The sequence below is a fragment of the Dromiciops gliroides genome, chromosome 1 (assembly GCF_019393635.1).
Source record: "Dromiciops gliroides isolate mDroGli1 chromosome 1, mDroGli1.pri, whole genome shotgun sequence".
Taxonomy (NCBI): domain Eukaryota; kingdom Metazoa; phylum Chordata; class Mammalia; order Microbiotheria; family Microbiotheriidae; genus Dromiciops; species Dromiciops gliroides.
In genome coordinates, this window is record NC_057861.1 from 84,469,036 (window position 1) to 84,494,826 (window position 25,791).

The 25,791-nt window shown below is 42.3% G+C and overlaps 1 protein-coding gene across 1 annotated transcript in view; it reads left to right on the forward strand.

Moving 5' to 3' along the window:
• Positions 1–25,791, forward strand: part of LOC122727413 (maestro heat-like repeat family member 5) — a 96,679-nt gene that overhangs the window by 34,714 nt on the left and 36,174 nt on the right. Inside the window, exons 10-19 of the mRNA XM_043964954.1 lie at positions 2,856–2,978; positions 5,248–5,327; positions 5,904–6,039; positions 7,239–7,334; positions 10,573–10,677; positions 15,014–15,149; positions 15,931–16,052; positions 19,302–19,451; positions 23,210–23,364; positions 25,587–25,737. Of these exons, the coding sequence (XP_043820889.1) occupies positions 2,856–2,978; positions 5,248–5,327; positions 5,904–6,039; positions 7,239–7,334; positions 10,573–10,677; positions 15,014–15,149; positions 15,931–16,052; positions 19,302–19,451; positions 23,210–23,364; positions 25,587–25,737 (1,254 nt within the window). The remainder of the gene's footprint in view (positions 1–2,855; positions 2,979–5,247; positions 5,328–5,903; positions 6,040–7,238; positions 7,335–10,572; positions 10,678–15,013; positions 15,150–15,930; positions 16,053–19,301; positions 19,452–23,209; positions 23,365–25,586; positions 25,738–25,791) is intronic.

Sequence of the window (25,791 nt, forward strand, 5' to 3'; positions counted from 1 at the left end):
TATTTAGGGACAAATGAATAGAAGAGTGTGGCTAGCTAGAGAGGATGTGCCTGTAAGGGACAGTTAGTGAGGGGGCCAACTTGTTTAAAGAAGAAGGTTCATCACATAAAGGAACAAATAACTCAATGTGACAGGTCCAGAGGACTAGCTTTTGGATTTTGGAGAGGTAATCAGTCTCTCCTGCCTTTCCCTCACCATTTAATATAGCAAATGTCTTCTGAATGGATGGTTGTCTAGATCATCCATTTTCCAGAACACAAAAAAACATGAAAGGCTGTCCACGAACAAAACTTAGATATCCTCATGAGATTTATTGAAGACTATTTTAAAAGCCAGCTGAGACCACAAAGGCCTCTGATGCAAGGTACTACAGTTTTCCTAGGCATTTCTAGGAAGTTTACATCTCACTGTGAGGCCTCTAAATCAACTCTTATATCAACTATCTGTGTCATATAGTGTCAGCATCCTCACATCAGTTTGTGAGAAGCAGCAGCAAGAAAGGGCTTCCCATCTTTCCCTGTAATAAGTCTCATCTCCGATGAAGGCTGGTGGTGATGTTTCACCAATTTTATTGCTTTCCAGGGGTTCTAAGGCAATTATTGGTGGGGAAAGGTATTATCTGTTGCTTCTGCTCTCAAATCTATTCTTTGGGATCTTTGAGCATTAAAATTAATTGGAAAAAGAGAAGGAAGGAGAAAAGGAAAGTGGGAAGAGTCTGATTCACCCCATGGATAACTTTGTAAATATATTGGACCTGCTTTTGGGGGTATTGCTTGGGGGGGGGCAGGTCTGTGACACTTAAATATCCCAGAATCCAAGAACCCAAGCTTTTGCACAGGTGGGCATAGAATATAAAACTACAGCTCAAATTTCAATAAAAAACTTCTCAAGGCTCAGGAGATGGTGCAAGCTTAGCAAATGGGAAACAAACAGTAGCAGCATTAATTGCATTATTGGCCCAAATTTTTTGCTTAATTTCAATTCTTTGAAGCCAACCCTCAGACTTTAAAGTATGTTAGCAACTATATGAAACTTAACACTCACTTGGGGCTTTTGTCTAATACTTTATATTTAGGAGTATCTTGCATCTATGAGATGATTTAAGAGTTAAATTAAGGGTTCTTTTAAAAGGCTCCTAGAACAATGTATAAGTCTAGAAATAAAAGAGAATGCATAAATGGGTTAGTGAATACATTAGTTTAGTCTTTCTTAATGCCCTGCCCCCACCCCAACTGCTAGTGTCTTCCCCTTAGAGAAACCTTCATCTATTCTGTATTTTTCTTTTTTGTTGCCATTTATTTTCATGGTGTCTCCACAATTAGAATGTAAGATTTTTTTTTTCAGAGGAGGGGGAAAAGAGGCATTGTTTTTACCTTTCTTTGTATTCCTGGGCTTGGCAAATATTTAAAACTTAATATATAGTATTTGATTCATTGGTTGGATAGAAGTATGCATGGTTGGAGTACAGAGACTGGATAGTCTGATTATACAGGAATATAAACTGTTGGGGGACAGTGAGTATAATTTTCTGGTCAAAGAAGAAGTAGAGGGACACCATTAATGTACTCAACTGGCTATAAAGTAGACTATAAAGTCCATATTTAGGAAGACAATGAGTAGACTAGTCAAGCTGAAGAGTTTTATGATTCTTGGGGAAAACTAGGTAGAATAGTCTTACTAGTGATGAAGTTACATGCTGGGGGACAGTGAGTGGATCATTCTGCCTGATGAGTATGGTGAAGGTTGAGAGAGCCCCTATCAGGCTGTGAAGACCCATAGAAGGTACAATGAGTGAGTGAGTGAGTGAGTGAGTGAGTGAGTGAGTGAGTGAGTGAGTGAGTGAGTGAGTGAGTGAGTGAATGAGTGAGTGAATGAGTGAGTGAATGAGTGAGTGAATGAGTGAATCATCTGGCTTGATAGGAAGGTATGTTCAGGGTCCATGAATGGACTAATCTGATTGGAAAAGAGCAAGGATTATTGGGAACCAATGAGTGGTATACTTGGACTGGAGAAGATGGTGGGTTTGGAGGAACAGTGACAGAATCAGTCTATCAACAGAAGAGGTTCATGGTGGAAACAGAGTAACTCAATCAGTTTTGACTGGAATGGAAGCTGTTAGAAGATTTTGAGTGGAACAATCTGGTGGTGAAGATGGACTATATTAGGGGATATTGAGTGGATGAGTCTGGCTAGAGAGGAAGATGGTTGCTGGGGAGGGACAGAGATCAGACCTTGGCAAACTGTGGAGAATACTATAGTCTAGGCATCCCTGAGAGTCATGTCAGTAAAAGAAGCTGGGGGTAGGGGCAGCTAGATGGAACAGTGGATAGAGCACCGGCCCTGGAGTCAGGAGTACCTGAGTTCAAATCCGGCCTCAGACACTTAACACTTACTAGCTGTGTGACCCTGGGCAAGTCACTTAACCCCAATTGCTTCACTAAAAAAAAAAAAAAAAAAGAAGCTGGGGGTAGAGGGAAGGGAGGGAGGCAGCCTATGTTTGAGTTCTTATGTGAATTTTAATGCAATGATATAATGGAGATGAGTAGAGGACAAGACCCCACCCAAGATCTAGTTAGTCTCATCTCCGGAAAACCAAATTAGAGTACACATTATACAGGGCCCAGTCTACCATCTTGAGACTGATCTTTCTTGAGACACCCTCCTACTAAGTAGAAATAGCCTTGGGCTCACACATTCCTCTAGAACTCCAAGCCCTTTCCACCTTTCAGAGACACTAACCTTTACCCATAGCACACACTAAACATGGCTCTGATAAGGCATAAATGGATATCTATTCATACCCACGTGGTCTCTGACCTGATTTTTCCCTGTCTCCTTTCCTATGGGGTTACCAGGATGACATCCTCAAGCAGAGCTTTCTAGAGGCCACCTTGTTGCTGGTAGGAGCCATCAGCAGGAATGAGGGGGCCCACAGTTATGAGTTCACTCAGGTGCCTGAGCTCATCGACAGCCTAATGGTAAGTGAAAGGGTATGGAGAAAGAGGAGGGGATCAACAATGGGACTGAAAAGACTGGGGCATAGGTTCCCTGGAATGGGAAAAGGATCGGGCCCCTGAACCTGTATAAATGTGGGCGGTGTCAAAGGATCATAGTATTTAGAATTAGAAGAGACCATAGAATATATTGAGTCCAACCCCTTCATTTTACAAATGACAAAACCACAGCCTAAGCAGGACAGCTGAAATGTGAACCTAAGCTCTCTGACACCCTTAACCACTAACTTAACACTAATCTGTGTCTTCCACAGGGACTAGCTTCCAACAGGACTGAGAACAATGAAAAGCTGGTCTTTCTGAACATGCACCGGCATTTCTCACATATGCCACCACCTCCACCATTTTGTTTTTCACTTTTCCACTAATTATGATATATCCCACCCAGACCACCCAAACTCAGAATTCACCCAGTCCTATAATTTGCACCTTGAAGGTCCAGATAACACTGGGAAGCACAAATTGTATCAACAGGAACTTCTTGATAACCTACTGGGTACCTTAAACTAGAAGTCCTAATATTAAGGAAAATGCCTTTAGAATGATAGCCATCTAACAGTAAGTTCTCCATCACTGGAAGCCTTCATCAGAGGCTAGATATCCAGTCAATCAACCAGTCAACTAGCATTTCTTAATGACCATTTGACAAGAATGTCATAGAGGGGATTCCTCTTCAGGTACAGGTTTGACTAAATGCCCTCTGAGGTGGTTTCCCACTCTATGATTCTTAATACCCTACCAGGTATAGTCAAAATAACCTGGGACCTGACATTAGCATCAAATATCATCTCCACCATAATTACCTATATGACCTGGAGCCAGTCACTTCCCTTCTCTGAAACTGTTTTCTTTCCCCCAAAATTCCATTATAATGCTCAAAGACCCTAAATGGTATACATATTTTGGAACAGAGGCCACAGGTGACCTTCTGATTCCCCACTAATTATTGCCCTAGAATCCTTGAGAAGCATTTAAATTGGTGAGATATTACCAAGTGAGGTGGAGGTATATACTCCCAAGGTGAGATTCCAATAAGGCAATACATGCAAAGTGCTTTCCAAACTTCAAAATGCTATATAAGTATCAGCTGTTGTTGTTACTGTTAACATTATCCTCCTCATCATCATCATTATGCTCATCTGTAAAATGGGAGGGTTGGGCTAAATTGTTTCTGAGCTTACCTCCTCTTCTAAACTCTATGAAACCTTGAGACGGAGCTTTATATTTTTCAGAGTTCTTTCAAATGCATTATGCTATTTGAGTCCAGCAATAGTACTGGGAGATCACCAGGGCAGGGATTGTCAACCCCATTTGACAGGTGAAGAAAAATGAGCCCCAGAAAGGAGGAAGGACTTTCCCAAAGTCACACAGCAGGTTAATAGAAGGGTTGGGAATAGAACCCAGATCTCCAAGCCCCATACTGCTCCCAACCTGCTACCCAGTCCTCAGTCTTGAGGGAATCTCCTTTGCTCACCTGCATGCGTGTGTGCACACACACACACACGCGCACACATTTTCCCCATCACTCATCTCAGCCCCTTTTCCAGGACCACTTTCCTTTTTGGAAACAATAACCCACACTTCTAGTGATGAGCCAATAATAGCTTGGCTGCTGAGGAGGAAGCTTTGGAGCCTCTCTGAGAAGTCCCTTTTAGGAAGATCTCATACCGAAAAAAGAATTTTTCCTGGGATCTCTCAATCTCCTCATCTGTAAAATGGGAGGTTGGACCAGATGGCCTTGAAGGTCTGTTCCAAGATCTATGATCCCATATCCTATGATTCCTGACAAGTGTCCATCATGAGGTAATGAACCACGCCTTAGCTAAACTTTGCACACTTCTCAGGATATATGTGATATATGAATTTGAATTCTCAGCTCTCTCCTATCCTCCACCCAAATGAGCCCTGGCTTTTTCTGTTTGGTGTTCCCTGGGCATGTTTGTTTCACTGAGGTTGGCTCTAAGGAGGACTGGGAAAAGCAGACCTCGAGGATGGAGAACAGCCGTGGGGAACAGAACTACTTGTTTAGGACAAAATTCTGCTCAAAGACAGGGAATGTTCAGAACTACCTCAGCAAGTCCTTAGGTGGGAAGGCAGTCTCCAGCTTAGGAAGTGGGGGTAGCATTTGAGGCTAGGCAAGGGCTTGGCTCTCTGGAGGATGAACCTGTTTCTCTGCACAGGGGACCTAGAGATCTTGATCCTTTGACTAATCCTTCATTTTGGGGACTTGCAGGTGCTGATGAAGAAAGAACCCCAGGACACCCTCTGTACCACAAATCGACAACAGGTTATGCGCATCCTGTCAGGACTTTGGTAGGCCTTTCCAGTCTTCCTCAGAACCATCTCCAGTGAAACGAACATGCCCAAAGACCACCAAACTGGAAAAAGCTGGGTCTTGTTAGGTGGAAGATGGGAGACGGGAGAATTCAAATTCATATTCCACAGACATTTATGAAGTACCTAATGTGTGCAAAGTTTAGCTAAGGCACAGCTCCTAAAATCAGGAAGCAGGAAGGCTAGTATTGTGATAGGATACCAACAGGGATAAGGATAACACAATCTTTGGGGGGCGTCCATGCATTTGAGAAGTACAAGTGAGAGGATAACCCACTCTCCCTTCTAATTTTAGAAACCTCTATTGATTGATTTGTTTGTGTTCCAAGTTTTTAATTGAATTTTCTTCCTGTTGAAATCTTTATGTTCCCTCAACACTTTCTGGCTCTTTTTTTGATGGTTGATATGACAGTATGGTAAAACACATCTTTTGATGTGCTCTCAGATTTGGCACCAATTCCATTGTCCTTTTCTTCTCTATTTGGCCCAAATGTGTATTTTTTTACTGTAACTCAAATTATGCTCACATTCTTTTATTTTTCTGATAACTGACAGCAAATTGAGGCCACTGTTGGACTCTAAAAGGAAATCCAAGATTCTCTTCACTTGTTTCCAAAGTGTGTTTAAACTGCCCCTGGTGGAGGCTCTGGAGAAGCACACCTGTCTCCTGGCAGACCCTCCTGATATACAGGTGACTGAGCCAGCTGTTTCCCATTACCCAAGGGGTGTTCTTTCTGTTGACTGTCTTCTGGTTATACTGTATCTACTCTTCCCAACCCTTCCCTTGGGGATAAGTTTCCATGGATGACCAGGTGGTAAGGGAAGATATAGGGAAAGAAAACTTAAACCACATCAATCTTGGCAGTTGAGCCACATCAAGACAGGTCCGTCGGGAAATAAACCCAGGGCCCATGTGGAAACCTGCCCATAATTATATACAAGGTAGTAAGGAGATACTGCTAAGCAGGAATAATGTCTGTTGCTGGTCTAGCCTTTTCAAACCATCCGATATTCTCCATTTTCAGACTGCTTCCCAGCACTATATTCTTGTATTGTTAAATCAGTGGAGGATATAGAGGAAGAAGACCATGGGCCTTCATCATTCCTATGTCTCTTGGTATTACAACCAATGAGAACTGTTATTGCCTGACTGGATGCTGATTGACTACTCAACCAACCAATAACATTGGTGCAAAGAGAAAAAAATGGAGAGGTCTCTTTCTTCTATATCCTTATGGGCCCCCAAACTCTATTCCCAATTTATGTAAAATACATGCCGAGGGTTCTGCCGAGTTTTGTCTGTTGAGCAGATGAGGTAGAAAAGAATTGAAACTTGGAGATAAATTTATACTTGGAAACAATTTATTAATGAATGAGTCTGTGAAGATGCTCTAAAAACTTAATGCTATCAAAATTTCCAAGATAATTCTTACATGAACCAGTTTCACATATTGCTAGGCCCAGCTCTATGTTTTAGCAGAGGTAGATGACCAACCAGACAGCATTAGAAGGTTTTTCTTCACCTCCCTTCACCAGGGTCCAAACACTTTTGGAACAAAAACACCCTAAGAAAGAGAGAAAGACTCTGGAAGTATTCTGAAGAACAAAGCTATCACCGACCCTGTGACATAAAACACAATTCATACAATATCAGACCTAAAAGAAACTTTAGCAATGATTTCTTCCAACTGCTCTCATTGTATATTCTGAAAATGACCCACAAGAGAAGACCAGGAAGGGAGATGTACAAATGGAAGACACTAGACCATAAATATATGGCCAAAAAATGAAGCAGCAAAACAGGGGAATGTCTATATTTGGCTCAAGTCAAACCTGACCATAGAACCCAGGACTTCCTTACCTTTTTTACTTCATTTTCTCCCCTTCTAGAAACTCTACCTGGACACCATGAGCGCCTTAGATGAGCTTCTCCAGAGCTTAATCACAGAGAATCCCAAGCCAGAAGAACTTCACTACTTGCTAGGGGTAATCCAGGTTTTGGTGGGAGGCAGAGGGAAACAGGTTTATGTGGGATGCCATCCACTGAACCCATAAGGGTGGGAGATTGGATCTGATCTTTCAAGTTACCACACATTGTATCATCTGCTCTTGGTACATATTAAATGCTTAATGAACATTTTTTCCATTCATCAGTGGGATGAGGGTGTGACTGAAGATCAGAACACAAAGTTTATTATAGGTTCCATTAACCATTGTGATTTGAAGCAGAATGTAATAGATATTTTAACCTTTTTAAAGTTCCTTAGAGCATACCAGGGAGTGTCAGTACTAAAAGGAATGCTAGAATGCCAAACATATTTACTAAAATAAAAGCCAAAACGAACTTAAAATATAGAACATAGAAAGTTAGCTCGAATAGGAATCTTAGAACATAGAATATAAGTACTAGAAAGGACTTTAGAATATAGAATGTCAGAAGTAGAATACAGAATGCTCATGTGCATGCTGAAGGGCCCTTACATTCCATCTAGTTCAATCCTTCATTTTCAGAGAAGGAAACTGAAGCCCACATGGGGAAAATGGCTTGGTGTTACTATGGGCACATGGCAGAGTTTGAACTTTAACTCAGGTCCTAAGAGCAAGTTTAAGGAATAAAGGGATTTATTCTGTTTGTACTTGGTGAGTTTGATGTTCCAGGAGCAAATACAGATATAAATTTCTAGCATACAATCAAACATAGGTATGGAATTTAGGATTGAGGTCATGGTTGGAGACATGGTAGTCATATACATAAATGTGATCACTGAAGCTATCACCATTAGTACATAAGGGTTCCAAAGAACAATGGAGATAGAGAAAAAGGCTGAGATCCATCCAAGAAAGGAGGTGTCAAGGAGATGGAAAGAGAAACTGGCATAGTATAGTTCCAGTACAAGATGAAAATATCAAGGAGTGGTGACTGGGGCCAAATGCTATAAAAAGAGACCAAAATGGTGGGGACTAAGAAAATGATGTTGGGGGGCGGGGAGTAAGTATGAGTAAATTAACATTATGAAGGTACAGCACAGTACCCATCACTAATATCGCCCTCGAATCAACATCACCATTGTCATCTAAATCATCACTGTAACCAGTCATTGCCACTGTATTCCCATCACCACCAAGAGAATCACTATCATGATTGTATTCTCATCACCATCAGCATCACCACCTTCACTGTATTCCCATCCCCTTCATAACATCGCTATTGCCAGCACTCTTACTGTTGTATTCCCAGCACTACCACCAGTATCACCATCCTCATCATTGTATTCCCATCCCCTTCATTAACATCACTGTCACAATCATTCCCATCCCCTTCCCCATGACTTCATTCACTGTTACTATAGTCCTCCTCCTCCTCATTACCATCGTCAAAATTACAATTTTATTCATCATCACTTACATAAGACTCTCTTAACCCTTAATTAACTATAGTGTGCTTGTTGCTATAATGAATAGTAAGATAAAACTGGAAAGGAAGTTGGTGTGTCCAAGAACAAAGTTTGAAGGGCTCTGGCTTGATGGCCCATCTCTAGCTATTTTCCCAACACTGTTCTCCTGAGGGTCAGCCCACACAGGAGTGAAAGGTACCCCTTCAGAATCCAACCTAGGGTTCAACATCCCTCGTGCACCAATGAGTCCCAGTGATAAAACATGTCAAATGGTCTCTCCTCTTCTCCATTTACCTTGATGCTACCCATCCTTCAAGGTCTAGAACTAATCCCACCTCTGCCATAAAGTTTTCCTTGACTTCCCCAAGACAAAGGGATAACTTCTTTCCCTAGATATGATAGAGCTCTTACAGTCTAAATCACCTGATCTTCCCCTTTATTATACTCTGTCTTGTGTTGTTCTCTAGGGTCTCAAAGCCTACTCCAATAATTAGGATTAGGACATTGATAAAATAGGATTAAGAATAAGACAATCCTTTATATCTGAACTTAAAGCACTTCCCACCACATTAGCCCCATGCAGGTTACATTTTTTCCTCCAATTAGAGTTTGTATAAAACCCAAGCACAGCCCACAGTTGGTACTGTTACAAAACATGTCCATTTTTTCCTTTCACATAGATCCAAAAGCATGAGAATATAATGGTGGAAAGAGTACTGGAATTAACCTTAAAAAAACTGACTCAATCTCATTTCTTCCTCTTATCACCTGTGTGACCTTAAGCAAGTCACTCCCTCTCTCTGAGCTTCAGTTTCCTCATCCAAAAAAAAAAAAAAATAATAGGGGGCTAGACTTCAAGGGCCTTTTATTTTAGGGGTTGACACCTACATTTGAACCAGTACATTGCCTTTTTATCTATTTTCTCACTTGATCCTCATAATTCAGAGGCAAGGCAAGGAGTTATTATTGCTACATTACAGATGAGGATACTGAGGCCCAGAGAAGTAAAGGGATTTTCCTCACATCTCCATGGCACTTTAAAAGTTTACAAAATGCTCCCTTATGAGACAGGTGCTATTACTTCATTTCACAGAGGAGGAGACTGAAGCTCAAATAAGTGAAGTGACTTGCCCAAGGTCTCACAGAAATTAAATATTAGAGGTAGGAAGTTACCCAGGCCTTCTGATGCCCAGTCAGTGCATTTCAATCATACTACACCACAGGACATTCCCTCAAAATCAGAAATCCTGGGGCAACTAGGTGGCGAAGTGGATAAAGCACCAGTCCTGGATTCAGGAGGACCTGAGTTCAAATCCAGTCTCAGACACTTGATACTTAATAGCTGTGTGATGCTGGGCAAGTCACTTAACCCTCACTGCCCTGTAAAAGAAAAACCATCATAAATCCTTTTTTCAAAGTCCCTAAGGGAGCATCAGTTGTATTCCATAATTATTAAGCACCTACTGTTTGCCCTGTTCTGTGCCCCTAGTAATGGAAGGAACAGAAGAAAGTAAGGAAGTTCTGTCCTCTCAAATAGTTTTACATTTGTCCCCAGGAGACAGACTCTGATAAGTAGAAAAACAAAGCAGTGTATGTGGTATGATGTGATGGCATTCCAGAGAAAAGAATATATCCCTGTCACTTAGAGGAGCCAAGGACAGCTTCAATGTTTGACCTGGGGTCTGGTGGAGGATATAATCCAGATAAGTAGGGAGGAGGAGAAGGAGCTATCTCCCAGTGGGAGGGATGGCAGTAGGAGAGCAGATGCTAGTGTCCTTTCATAGGTGTTCCATTGGTTCCAATGCCTCTGCACCTTTGCTCTCCCCCAGCACATGTACAACTGGCTGTCCTCTGAGAAGGTTCATGAACGTCAACGGGCAGTTAGGTGCTGCATGGTTCTCCTCAAGTTTCTGGCCCAGAAAGCCTTCCTGGATGTGAGTACCACCACCACCTGACCCCTCCCCCAACCCCACCTTACTGCATCCCTCCCTATCGCCCATGGTGATGTATGAGTGAGCTCTTCCACATTGTAGACTGTAGGCCTAAAAGGAGCTCCAGAAAATACACCATTCCTAATCTCCATCTCCTGCAAGGACTACATTTAAAAGAGGGAAAGGATCTGCCCATGATTATCCCTATGGAGGGAGGATTCACACCCACGATGACTTACATAAGTGAAATAGCTTCATTAGCACCATTATATGATAGTATGCTGGGGGGATGTGCTGGTAGCAGAATTGGGCTTCCAACCCCAGGTCCCCTAACTCCAAATTAATTGTTCTTTTCACTATGCCATACTCTCCACCGTCACACCTCTCCATAACTCATTCATTCCCTCTCTCTGTGTCTCTGTCTCTCTCCTCTCTCTAATATGTAGGTATTTTACATCTCTACATTATCTCTAATAATACATGTATTTTATATGCATATGTACACGCAAACATATAAAATGGAAAGTTTTATTGTATGTGGAGCAGACTAGCTAGAAAGTTTGGATGGTTTCCATTTTGATGGCAATATCCAAAGCATAACAGTCTGGGGCATGTCAGACTTGGGTCTCCTCTCCATCAGGCCAAATCACTATGTCGACCTTGGCCAAATTGATTTCATACCATTTCTTTACAGACTGCTTGAACCAATAGTTGTTGGCCTTAACATCAGCAAAGAATACCAGGAGTAAGGGGTGTTCGGTCTTCTTCAAAACAGACTCAGTGGTCAAGGGAAATGTGAGATTAAAATTGGATATTAGATCATAAATCTCCCCTACTTAACTTTTCCCTTAATTTATCTCCCAGACTAGTAAATGGAAGAAGCTTCTGGTTTTCTAGATAGAGCCTTTATTGTATGGTAGTCACAAGGTGATGTTGATTAGAAGGATAGGAAAGTAGAAATACAATACAAATCGTCTTAAATCTAGGCTTAGTCTATATTCTGTATAAAACTCACCAAAACCGAAGGCCACTTTTGGGGAGAGAGACCGAGTCAAGCGCGTGCTCTTAACCGAGAGCCGGGCCAAGTCAAACTCCAGCCCGCGTCTGTCTGTGCAGCACAGCCAGGAGACCAGCAGAGCAGAAAAAAGCCCCACTTCCGTTCTCTCCTTACCTTTTCAGCTCGCACCCCGGAAGTCGAGTGCATAGCAGGCAGTCTGACATGCGCAGCAGGCGCACTGGCGTGCGTAGCTCATGCCATTGGTCTCCTCCCAGAAAGGGTGGTCCTTAAAGAAAAACTGGCGTCTTTCAGTTATCCTAACCGACTATTAAAAAAACTTTCACATTTTTTTTACCACAGAAACTTGATGACAGCATGGTGATCAAGCTTGTTAGTCCCAAGGAGACTTTTCTGACTTGGACTATTTTTACTTTTTTCTTTTTTGTGAGGCAATTGGGGTTAAGTGACTTGCCCAGGGTCACACAGCTAGATTTGGACTATTTTTAAACCTAAAGTGTTTTGGATTGCCAGAAGGTGGGAGGCATTTGTATTTTCATCTCTTTGTGGCTATGGATATCCTTCATCACTTCCTTCTTGAACTACAAGAACTTTGACTTAACTTCTGTCTTGAAAGGGATAACCACTTCCTTCTCTGCCTTTGGATACCATCCTGGAGGAAAGGATGCATAATGCTACCTCTTGAAACATCAAAAATAAGTATCAACACTATAAGGAGACTTTGGCTAAGCCCAGAGATAGATTCAAACATAGAAATTACTCCAATGACCCTCTAATTTTATCATCTTATCAAAATCCTACAGATTTTGATCCATCTATTTCTGCCCAACCTGGGTGATTCTTGAACAATGTTCTAATAAATTTACCACCAAAGCTTCACCAAAAATCTTGGAAACCTCTCTTACTTTCCTATAACATTAGAAGGATAACAATGGAGCATTCAGGTTGTCCATGTTAGCTCTTACCACTTGCCTTTTTTATACTGAACATTTTAAAATGACATCTTTTACTCTGTTCTTCTTAATTCCTTCCTTGTATTATTTTATAGACCACTTACACTAGCCATGGTTCTCTCCATGGATCTCTTAGTGATAATCACATTTAATTATCTGGAGATTGTCATATTCCATGACTCATAACCAGGAGAACACTGGTATCAAAGACAGATCTTTGTTTCAAGAAGAAATTTGGGGCGGCTAGGTGGCGCAGTGGATAGAGCACCGGCCCTGGAGTTAGGAGTACCTGAGTTCAAATCCAGCCTCAAGACACTTAACACTTACTAGCTGTGTGACCCTGGGCAAGTCACTTAACCCCAATTGCCTCACTAAAAAAAAAAAAAAAAGAAGAAGAAGAAGAAGAAATTTGGAGTCATTAAAAGAATTTGGTGGGGGCAGCTAGGTGGAGCAGTGGATAAAGCACTGGCCCTGAATTCAGGAGTACCTGAGTTCAAATCCAGCCTTGGACACTTGACACTTACTAGCTGTGTGACCCTGGGCAAGTCACTTAACCCTCATTGCCCTGCAAAAAAACCCAAAAAACAAACAGAAGAAAAAGAAGAAGAAGAAGAAGAATTTGGCAATTTCCCATAGGTATTTCAGCCCAGTCTTAGCTTCCTATTTAATTATCCAGTTAGCTGTCCATGTATATTATACACACGTATGTATATATACATATATACACATATGTGCATATATGCATATATACACGTGTATAGATATAGGTTTGTGTATATTAAAATATTTGTATAACATGGATACATATTTATACATACCTCTGTGTGCCTATTTATGTGTCCACATATGTACACATAGACATATCTATTCACAAGCTTTATAGCTTGTCCATCACATTTTCTGACATATGTTGGACAATAAGCATTCTTCGTTCACTTGGTTTTTCTTCTCTGAATAATTTGGCCAAATTCTTGAGTAGTTCTGAGCCTCATTCAGGAAGATCTGTAATAAATCAGGAATTAATGTCACCAGCACAATATCATCCTTAATCAGGGGCCATCTGAAGGACATCATCATCTATCTATAGAGCATCCCTCTTCCTTTTGGACTTTGCGCCATAGCCAACATCTTAAATCTCCCTGTTTTATGTCCCAATTTATATCTTCTTATTTGTTAGTATGTTCTCTCCATGAAATTATTTTATATTCACTACATATATTTATGCATATATACACACATAGATATATATTATATATGTCGACATATATGTACTTACATGTTATAAAATGTAAGCTTCTCACTCTGCCCCCACAGTAGGATATAAATTCTTTGAGGAAAGAGACTATCTATTTTTATGTTTCTATCCCCAGCATCTACATGTATGTAGGTGCTTAATAATTGCTCATGGAATTAAAATGACTTGAATATTCATAATCAGAATCCTGCTTCTCATAAGGATCTTTGTCTGATTCTAAGATCTACATAGGAGACACTCTTGTTAGAGGACGGTCTTTTTTTTAAGCTGCATTTTGCTCTATCTACGTCAGCAAATGCCTTTCTTTCTGCTTTTGGTAATCATCAAACAGAAGAAACTTGTAATCACCTTTCAGTCAATTGTGCGACATTAAAAACACAGGACTCTAGAAACTCAACTTGTGAGGATTCTGGAATATTCCTCTCTCCAAGTAGCCATTGTCTCCTATTAGTGAGTTCCTCTGGGGATCTCCATTTTGAGGAATGTCCCAGGACAGGTACCTTTCATTCCTCTCCTGGCTCTGCTTACTTTCTGGGCTTCTCAGGCATACCTCAGCTGCCTTCTCACCCTAGGACATCCCTCCACCCCTATTACCCCTTTCTCCCATTAGTGAGTTCCTCCCAGGACCTCTATTTTGGAAGAGGATACATGCCATTCCTCTCCCAAGTCTGCTATGACCTCCAAGCCCTTGCTCAGATATTTCTTCTCCTTGTTTCCCCATCCCCTGCTTTTCAACTCCCTTTTATTGTTGTCTTCCCTCATTAGAATATAAGTTCCTTGGGGACAGGCACTGTCTTTTTGCTTCACTTGTGTCCTCTAGCCTTTGGCACAGTGGAAGCACTTAACAAATGCTTGTTGATTTGTCTTGTGAGGGTGCTTAGGTGCATTTGGGGATGGGGGGAAAGCAGGACAAAAATTAGCTCTAGGCATTCCCTGCCCAGAAAAGACTAGGTCAGTTGTGGAAAGCGAAATAATTTAGGAATCAGAAAGCCAGGATTCATCTGAACCTCAGTTTCCTTATCTATAACTTGAAAGGGGTGAGTTTGATGATCGCTTAGGTCCCTAGCAGCTTGGTATTACATGCTTATGTTTCTCTTCTTTATATTCTCTTGCCAGAAAACTGAAGAATTTGGAAGAATTGGGCACATTGTGGGCATGCTGGGCATGTTATGTCAAGATCCAGATAAAGACATACAGCAACTGGTGCTTGAAGCAATTAACTATCTATACCAAATCCTTCTATATCAGAAAGGTGATCCCTGGCAGGACCCCTAACTTATTGACTCACCTTTCTGTTTATACGCCTCCTTCTAGGGAGTTACCATCAATCCTAAACTCACCTCCCAACATTGACCATGCCCTGAGAAAGATTTTACTCCAAATGTAATAGTAATCTCTGTGACAACATGCTATGTGACCATGACTTGGCCTTGACCTCACCCCAGAAATGACATTTATATCACTGAATAACTTCCTACCCTAACCTCACCCCAAGTCTAAATACCTTCCTATCACTGAACCACCTCCACACCCAAGCCCCACAACAAATTTGTCTCATGGTATCCCCAGCCTCATAATCCATACCGGCCATGTCTCTCAGGATTGACAAAACTACCTCCTGACCAGGCCATCTCAGCCCTGACCTCATCCCCAACCTTGACCACACCACAGCCCTTGCCAAATAACCAACCTTGGGCTCACCACAACCCTGAAAACATTACAACTCTAACTTTAATTCATTCCTGATCATGTCCCCTGACTTAGACCAAATTCCTCATCTTGACCACCTCCTACCTTTGCACACATGCCCATCCTGAGCCAAACCTGATCCCAACTCTGACCTCATATTTAGCCCTATACACACCCCACCCTGACAATAGCCTAACAACCAACTACATCCTCAAATCTGCCCTCTCACTGACTATGCCCCAACCTTGAACCTTACTCTAATTCCAATTCTGAAGTAAAAACAGAGCCATCTAGAGCTGTCTTATGGGAAACAGCAGACATTTACAATCATCTCTCTTCACCAGGTTTGGAGGTACCTGTCCTTTTCAGAAACATGGGGCAGAGTGAAGAAAGCCAGTGTCCATCAGAGCAGGAACCAATACCCATGCCAGAGGTTCCTCTCAACCCCAGCTCCCACATTATCAAGGTCAAAGCTCTCAATGTACCAGTGGGGCAGAGTGGGAGGGGCTTGAACAATGAGCCAAATCCAGTGAAGGACATTTTTATAAGGGATCTGTGTGAAGTCCTAAGCTTGAGTTAAGAAAAACCAAATAAGTCCAGTGGTTTGATAGAGATCTAACAGAGGGCAAAGAAAAAGCTTGGTTAGATTGGGCCAAGGTTCAGTTTAAGGTAGGCCTCCTCTGCTTAGAGCTGTTAGTGGTAGAAGGAGCTTGCTCATGATTTATTATTATTCTGTGTCTTATGTGTTCTAGTGCAAAAAGCACTGAATTTTTGGAGTCAAGGGAACTTAACTTCACAGCTAAGCTCACCTATCTACCTGTGTGACCTTGGGCAAGTGGTTCAACCCCTCTGGGCCTTCCAAACTTCCAAATATGTCCAAATGAAGAAGCAATATGATATCTGATGCCCCTTATACTGCTAGATTCTATGACCCTATGAAAAGTTCTAGGAACTGAGGGATAGGACTCAAAGGAAGGGAAAAGGGAACAAGAATTTATTAAAGCACCTACTATGTTCAGGAAATGGCCAACTGCTCTAGTATCTTTGCCAAGAAAACCCCAAACAGGATCATAAAGAGTCAGACATGACTGAAAAATGACTTAAAAGAGTGTTCCAGGCACATCTCATTTGATGCTCATAACAAACCTGAGAGGAAGGTGCTGTTATTACCCCTATTTCAGAGTTGGGGAAACTATGGCAGAAAGAAATTAAGTGACCCACCTTGGGTCACACAGCTAGTAAGTATCTGAGGCCAGATTTGAACTCAAGTCTTCCTGACTCTAGGTCCAATGTTCTATCCATGGTGTTACCTAGCTTTGGGATATATACTTGTTATCTCAAGCCACCAAGGGTCCAGACACCAAGACTCTTACCATCTAGCTCACCATCCAGACAGTCCCTTGATATTAACTAGTCATAAGACATAGTATAACAACAGAATCCCTGCACCAAGTCAGGGGAGCCGGTTTCTTACTCCAGCACTGACACCAAATTGCTATGCAACATTCTATTCACCGAGAGTTTCTTAGGAGCACCTCCTAGCTTGCCAGGCACTGACCTGGCCACTAGAGATGCCAAGGAAAAGGTTAAAGAGTTCCTGGCCCTCCAAGAACTTACATTCTACTGATAAGTCTACATTCTATAGATAAGTCAAGGCAAAATAATATCCGAAGCAAATTCACAGTAATTTGTTGGGGAGAAATAACCAACAACTGGAAGGGTCATGGGAATGGCTTCTTATAAGAGATGGCCCTTGAGCTGAGCCTTGAAGGATGATGTGAATTCCATGACATGCTGTTGAAGAAAGGGAGCAACCCAAGTGCAGAGAACAGCCTGTTGAAATGAACAGAAACAGGAAATGGAATGTTATGTACAGAAAGCAACAAGCAAATTAATGTGGCTGGAAGTCAGAGGGTATGAAAGGGAATAATGTGAGATCAGCCTGGAAATATTTGTTGGAGCCAGATTATAAAGTCCTTTCATTTCTATATAGTATGTGTTTTCTCATAGAGGCAATAGGGAGTCACTGAAACTTATTGAGGTGGGGAGTAACATGATCAGATGTGTGCTTTAGGAATATCATTTTGGCAGTTTCATGGGGAATGGATTTGAAGGAGAGACTAGTCTTTAGTTATCAGATACAAGGAGACCAATTAAGATTCTCTTGAAAGGTTCCATTTTAATAATCCAGCTAAGAAATGGGAAGGAACTAAACTATGGTAGTGGCTGTATAAGAGGAAAAAAAGAGAACAGATAGAAGAAATTCTATGAAGGTAAAATCAACAAAATTTTGACAATTGGTTGAATATGAAGGGAGAGTAGAGGCTCATGACTCCAAGGTTTCTATCTAGCTAACTGGAATGATGGTGACACCATTGAAAGAAATAGAAATGTTAGTTGGAAAGTTGAGTTTGAGGGGAAAGACAATGAGTTTAAGATATCAATGAGACTTATCCAGTGGAGATGTTAACCAGGTATTTGGTGATAGTGGAACTGAGCTCAGAAATGAAAGGAGAACTGGATGGGTGGATTTGGGAGTTATCTGCATAGAAAAGATATTTGAACCCGTGGGAGCTGATAAGATCACCTATGGAAAACATGTAGAAAGAGAAGACAGTCCAGGACAGAGTACACCTATGCCTAGAGGATGATGTCAATCCAGCAAAAGGACTAGGAAGGAGTCAGAGAGGTAGGAGAAGTAAGAAAGAGCAGTGTCATGAAAACCCAAAGAAGGAAGAATGCCTGGGTGGTCATTTGGTGTCAAATACTATACAAAGACCAAGAAGGATCAATACTGAGAAGAGGTCATTGGTTTTAGTCATTAAGAAGTCATTGGTGGGGCAGCTAGGTGGCACAGTGGATAGAGGAGCAGCCCTGGAGTCAGGAGGACCTGAGTTCAAATCTGACCTCAGACACTTGACACTTACTAGCTGTGTGACTTAACCCCAATTGCTTCACCCAAAAAAAAAAGTCATTGGTGAACTTTGAGAGAGCCTTTCCAATGGAGCAGTGGGAATCAGAAGCCTGATATAGAAGGGATTGAGAAGTGAATGGGAGATAAGGAACTAAAGATATCAAATATGAATGTAGGCAGAGGCAGCTACATGGCACTGGGAATACTGAGTGCTGTACTAGCCCGAGTCAAGCCTCAGATAGTAGCTCCTGGACAGATCACCTCTCTAAGTCTCAGTTTCTTCATCTGCAAAATGGGGACAATAATAATACCTACCTCCCAGAGTTGTGAAGATAAACTAAGCTGATATTTGTAAATCACTTTGCAAACCTTACAGCACTTTGTAAATTTATTTTTTATTATTATTAGACAGATTCTTCTTGGACTTTGACCTTTGATTAGTCATTCATTTCTCTGGACCTCAGTTTCCTTTATAAGATAAGAATAATCCTATCCTGCCTTCCTTGAGAATCAAATGAGACAATACTATGGTACTATATGGATGTGAATACTCTTCTGGATTTGAAAATGGCTTACAAATAATAAAATATGATCATTTTTCCAATCAATCCAGGAAACCATCCTGAAAAGAGTGGGATTTTAGGGGTCATTGATAGGTGCTAGGTGAATAAAGGAGTTAGTGAAAAGAGTCAGAGACCCAAAGGGAAAGAGATTAGACTTTAGAGGGGCCAGGCATTGTCACTCATAGGGACAGAGAGGATAGTGATCCCCATGTGACTTTTCTCTCCTTGTCTGATATAGGAGTTTGCGAAGCATTTCTCTTTGCTTCAGATGAAAGATCTCATCTGGACAGTGATGGATGGCCTACAGAGTTCCCAGGATTTCCGAAGGGAGACTGCAGGGGAAATGCTTGTTGTCATCCTAGAAGACTTTGGGCCTCGGGTGGAGACGGTATGAATGTTTGAAGGAGCAGGGATTGAATGAGAGGAAGTAATCAATCAGTAAACATTTTATACACACCTACTATGTGCTAGGGGAATCAAAGGACTTAAATGAAATAATGTCTGGCCTCAAGGAGCTTACCTGTGCCTGGTCCCACACTCAGCTATGACAAAAGGGAAACAGGAGGTAGAATAGAATATCCTGCCATGATTGGGGTTTAGGGGAGAATGTTCTGGTCCAACACTCAAATATCAAAAACCATGAGAGAGGAGCAGCTAGGTGGCGCAGTGGATAGAGCACCGGCTCTGGAGTCAGGAGGGCTTGAGTTCAAATCCGGCCTCAGACCCTTGACACTTACTAGCTGTGTGACCCTGGGCAAGTCACTTAACCCCAATTGCCTCACCAAAAAAAAAAAAATGAGAGAATTAATTAATTAATTAATTAATGCTAGTCAACTAGCATTAATTACATGCCTGCTATGTTCCAGGCACTGGGCTAAGACAACAGAGATTTAAGTGTTGGACTGAAGTTAAAAAAAAAAAAAAACATTTGCTAAACTTCTACTAAATTGAGGTCACTACATGCTAAGGGGAAACAAGACATAGGGATAGAAAGCAACAGTAGAGGAATCATGTAGAGGAATCTTCAAGCTGAAAGGGACTTTCAAAAGAGAGTTAAATCCCCTATTTGATCTGAAACACCCCTGACATATGGTCATCCAACCTCTTCTGAGGATCCCATGACCCTTCCAGAACTAAGCTCATTCCCTTTGGGACAACTGTAATTATTAGGAAGTACTTCCTGTGTGAAGCCAAAATCTACCTTCTCTGCCAGTTGTTCCCACTGCTTCAAGTTCTCTTTGGGGTCAAGTAGGATGAATGGAATCCCTTCTCCACATGATAGTCCTTTAAATGCCTGAAACTGGTGATCAGGCCTTCTGTAAGCCTTCTGCAGGATAAACAGTCTCATTTCCTTTACCTGTCCTCACAAAGCCGGATTTCAAGGCCCCTCATTTCAATTCAATTCATCAAATATCTATTGAATAAGAGGGCAGCAAGGGTTAGTGGATGATGGGCTGCTCTGGAAGTCAGGAAGATCTGAATTCGAGTCCTGCTGGGTGGTCTCTTAATCTCTCAGAGTTCAGCTGTCCAAGCTTTGGTAGAGGGTGTTTCCTCACCCAGGAATTCCCATTATTATCAATAAGATCCCAAGTCTAATACCCATCTTATCTATGAAATGGAATAAGCATTTATTGAGTGCCTACTGTGTGCTAAGAAGCACTTGAATTAAAAAAAAAAACATGCCTTATATGGAGCTTATTCCAGGGGCTGCCAGTGTTCTTGCAGATCTATCCTGAGGTGGAATGATTGCCAGCCTGTTTGCCCACCTCCAGATACATTCTATCTTGTTCTCCACTTATCAATGTCCATCCTAAGACATGGTGCTCAGACCTGAGAACAATAGTCCAGATGCAAGAGCAATCTTGTCCCCCACTTGTCAATGTCCATCCTAAGATGTGGTGCTCAGAGCCAAACATAATAGTCAAGATGTGTGGGTGATATTGCAGATGTGTTCTAACCCAGGGACAAAGACCAGAGAGACACTATGTCTCTCTTAATATAGCCTTTCTCTCCCATCTTTTCGGCTCCTTGGGAGAATGACATTTGCCCCAAGGCCAAGAGCCCCTGGAAACTTGGGGAACTCTAAGTAAAATGTGATGTACCTGCACAGAGACATTCCCCACTCCACCAAGTCTCCATAGCAACACCCTTGAAGGGAAAGGCTTCATTTATTTTTTTTGTGGGGGGGGGCAATGAGGGTTAAGTGACTTGCCCAGGGTCAAACAGCTAGTAAGTGTCAAGTGTTTGAGGTCAGATTTGAACTCAGATCCTCCTGAATCCAGGGCCAGTACTTCATCCACTGTGCCACCTAGCTGCCCCCTAGGGCTTCATTTATATCAAGCCTAAATTCACATCCTCATAACTTCCACCTTTGCTCCTAGTTCCATCCTCTCAACCCAAGGACGAGTTTAGGTTCCCTTTCTACTCTGAAGTTATGATCCTAGGGTCCCATGAAATATTTAAAGTCAGCTATCATGTCTGCCCTAACGCTTCTCCTCTCCTTGCTAACCATCCTCAGTTCTTTTCATCAGTCCCTTGTAACATGAACCTGAGTACCCACCACTATCCTGGTACCTCTTCCGTGGCTTCTCGGACAGCAGAGAAGAAAAATACAACGACTATGGTGTGTGTAGGGGAGAGATCTGGTTCTGAATTTTTATATCAAAAAGGGAACCTCATACAGTTGAAAAGGTTGGGGATCCAATGTTCCAGCCCATAGAGCTGGTGGTCCTATGAAGCAGGCTCTTCCCCTTTCCTGTTCTCCTTCTCACCTCCGTGTTTTCAGAATCTTTAGCTCCCTTCCATGCTCCTACAAAAGACCTTTCCTACCTCCAACGTCATATTTACTTTGTAGGTACATTCTATTAGCCTATAGCTATGTATGTCTGGTTCCCCACCCTTCCCTCCTAATGCCAAGTAGAATGGAAGTTCTCTGAGAGCAGAGACTGTTTCACTTTTGTGTTTCTATCTCCAGAGCCTAGCGCAGAGTCTGACACATAACAGGCTCTGGATGTAAACCAGGATGCTGAAGGGCCTTCAGTTAATGTCATATGAGAATTGTCTGAAGGATCTAGGGGTGTTTATTTTGGAAAGAGGAAACAGGGAGGACGTGTTAGCTGCCTTTAAGGATCTGAAAGGCTGTCATGTGAAGGGTGAGGGAGGAGGTGACTTGTTCTGTTTGACCCTGAAGAGCAGAACCAGGAACAATGGTGGAGGTGAAAAGAGGCAACATTAGGCCCAGAGTCAGGAATGTTTTCCCAATAATTATTAGAGCCACCCAAAAATTGGAATGAGCTGCCCCAGGGGCTGGTGGGATCCTCCTCTTAGGAGGTCTTCAAGCAAGGCTGGATGAGAACTAAACTGGTACATTAGAGTCCAAATTACTTTAATATTTTTATTGGACTAGATGAAGGGACCTAAGGTCCCTTCAGACTCTTAAATTCTATAATTTTGTGAAATAACTTGTTGAATTGAATCTCATGCTTTCGCTAATGGTGCTGCCATCGAGGCAGCAAAGTGGCCCAGTAGACAGACAGACCACTGGGCCTGGAGTCAAATAATTGCTAGCTGTGTGACCCTAGCCAAGTCACTTTAACCCTATGCCTGCCTTAGTTTCCTTATCTGTAAAATGAAGATAAGAATGGTACCCTCCCAGGGTTGTTGTGAGGATCCAATGAGGTGATATTTGTAAAGCACTGAGCATAATGCCTAACACAGAGCAAGCAGTTAATAAATGCATCTAGGTGGTACAGTGGATAGACCACTGGGCCTGGAATCAGGAAGACTTGAGTTCAAATTTGGCCTCAGACATTTACTAGCTCTGTGACCCTGGGCAAGTCATTTAACCCTGCTTGCCTCAGTTTCCTCCTCTGTAAAAATGAGCTGGAGAAAGAAATGTCAAACTACTCCAGTATCTTTGCCAAGAAAACCCCAAATGGGATCACAAAGAGTCAGATACAACTGGAAACTGAATGAGAAATGCTATTTGCCCTCCCCAAAGAATTCATTCCAATCTCTACCAGCCACCAATGTTTAAAACCTCTTATTGTCTTTGACCCTTCGGCCCCCTATGCCCAAGTCTTTTCAATTCTACCTCTTCCATGTCTCTCCTGCATATTCCCTCTGCTTTTCTTTCCCTTCTCCTAGGTTTCAGACATCAGCCGGACCCTGTACTGCCACCTCACCTCCATTGACTCAGTGAATGTCAAGAAAAAAGTCCTGAAGGCCATCACCTTGCTGTCTAGACACCACACCCGGGAACTAGTGAACTCCTTCCTACAGTATTCTCTCCTACTGGACCGGTACAATCTCAGGGATCCCAGCCTGGCCAGACCTCAGCAGGGCTGTGGAACTGGCTAAGTTTGCATAGTGGTAGTATTCAGAAATCCGAAGCAGGATCCCATAGGGATGTCTGGCTATCCAACGGGATACTTGTGTGGCCTGACAAGCCATTCCCCACTTTGTGACTCAGTTTTCCCATCTGCAAAATGGGGGGGGGGGTGGATAATCCTTGTGCCACCTCCCTCCTAGTTGTCATTATGAGGAAAGTGCTTTGTAAACCTTAAAATCTCTAGAAAGACGAGGTCTTTGATATAATTAACAGAAAAGCCAGATGTAAGGTATTATCTTCTTTTAGTGCTCCCAGCCACCACCTTCCCGGTTCTGGGATGTCTCCTCCCATCCCACATCTCAGAGGCCTCTGCCAGGCTAAGGGGGATTCACAGAGAAATATAACACACAGCTCTCAGTCTGGTAGAGAAGGCAAGACTCACACACTTAAAGTAAGATGGCTAACGGTAACGTAACATGAAGCCTTTTCAGTTGTACTGTAATAATATTAGTTATTATTTTAAAGTACCATGGTAATAATATTAATAATCCCTTCCATTTTAGAGCACGGGTTTTCAAAGTACTTTCCTCACAATAGCTCTGTGAAGTAGAGTGTGGGCATAACTACCCCCATTTGAAAGATATTGGAAAACTCATACTATAGGCCCAGGGCTCGTCGATCTAGATGTGGAAGGAACCAAAGTTCATCTTGGCCATTACCCTTATTTACAGATGAGAAAACAGACTCCCAGGGAGGAAAAGTGATTCATTCAAAATCACACAGCCAGCAGTAGACCCAGGATCTGAACCCAGTTAGCATGTACAGACCAAACTATGGTAGGACAAGAGTTAAAAGGAGAAGGGGGAGATAACGGATTCGATGGTCAGAGAACGTTGCCTGGAGGAGGTGGCCTTTGATTTGGATCTGGAAATATGGGGTTTGGTCTGTCTAGGTCCCAAGGATGACCTAAATTGAACTGTACATGTTCAAGGGAAAATAAGGACACCAGGTCTGGCTGGAACCATGGGTTGGTATTGGGAAATAACAGTCACTCGAGCTGGTAGATTATGACCCATTCTGGAGGAGCTGGAATGCCAATTTAAGGAGTTTGGGCATTATCCTATAAGATAGGGGTCTCTAATCCTTTAATGAGGAAATATAATAAATAGCAAATCTTTTTTTTTGGGGGGGGGGGGTTGGGCAATGAAGGTTAAGTGACTTGCCCAAGGTAACACAGCTAGTAAGTGTCAAGTGTCTGAGGCTGGATTTGAACTCAGGTCCTCCTGAATCCAGGGCCAGTGCTCTATCCACTATGCCACCTAGCTGCCCCAATAACAAATCTTTTTGTTTGTTTGGTTTGGGGTTTGGGGGGGGGGTTGTTGTTGTTGAGGCAATTGGGGTTAAGTGACTTGCCCGGAGTCACACAGTAGTAAGTGTCTGAGGCCGGATTTGAATCCAGGACCAGTGCTCTATCCACTGCACACAAATCTTTTAAAATTACAGTATCTCTTAAGCAAAGCAAAGTAGGGTCAATCAGGCCCAAAGTCATAGAGCTACTGTAGGCCCAGAATTTAACCAAGCAGAGTTGCAAGGCTAAGGTCAAGAAGGCAACACAGTGCAGTGAAAAGAGTATGCTGGATTTGAAATCAAGGGATCTGAGTTGAAATAGCATTATTTAAGCTGTGTGACCTTGGATAAATTGCATGACCTCTCTGAGCCTCTGTTCCATTATTTATAAAACAAGGAGGTTGGGTTAAATGGACCTCCGTGGTCACTTCTGGTTTTCTGTCTTTGATCCATAAGCCATGAAACAGACCAGGGTCAAGCCCACACTGCTCATGGACAGGAAATTCTCTGGTCCCATCCCAAAGTTCTGGGGCTCCTCATCTCTGAACTAGATGCTCCCTTCTGGCTTGAAATTCTGTGATCCATTGATTCAGTGGAGCAGTGGATCGAGGATTGGATTTGGAATAGGGAAGATCTGAGTTCAAAGCTTTGCATTGGGTTTTGGAATAAGCTCCCCACTTCCCTTGGCTTGGAGGAAAAGATATAGAGTTTAGAATAAGTTAAGGTTTAGAACAAGTCTCTGTCTGAGGCCCCAGTGAGGAACTTGGAGTTAGGAATGGGTGTCAAGGGCCAAGCCCACCCAAAAAATTGATTGTCATCCTCCTTCGTTCTTGCATTTTTTGACAGTGAAGCCATCAACCTTTGGAGGGCCATGGGATCAGAGAGGTTGACAGCCCCCAAAGTGCTCCATGTGCTGCTCATCAAGCTACAGGATCGACCAAATCCAGGGGAATTCACCCGGGCCAAGGACACAAAGGTCTACCTAGATTCATTAGCTGTAAGTTGTGGTCATGGGATCCTAATAGAGTCTTGATCCTCTCGCTCTGACAGC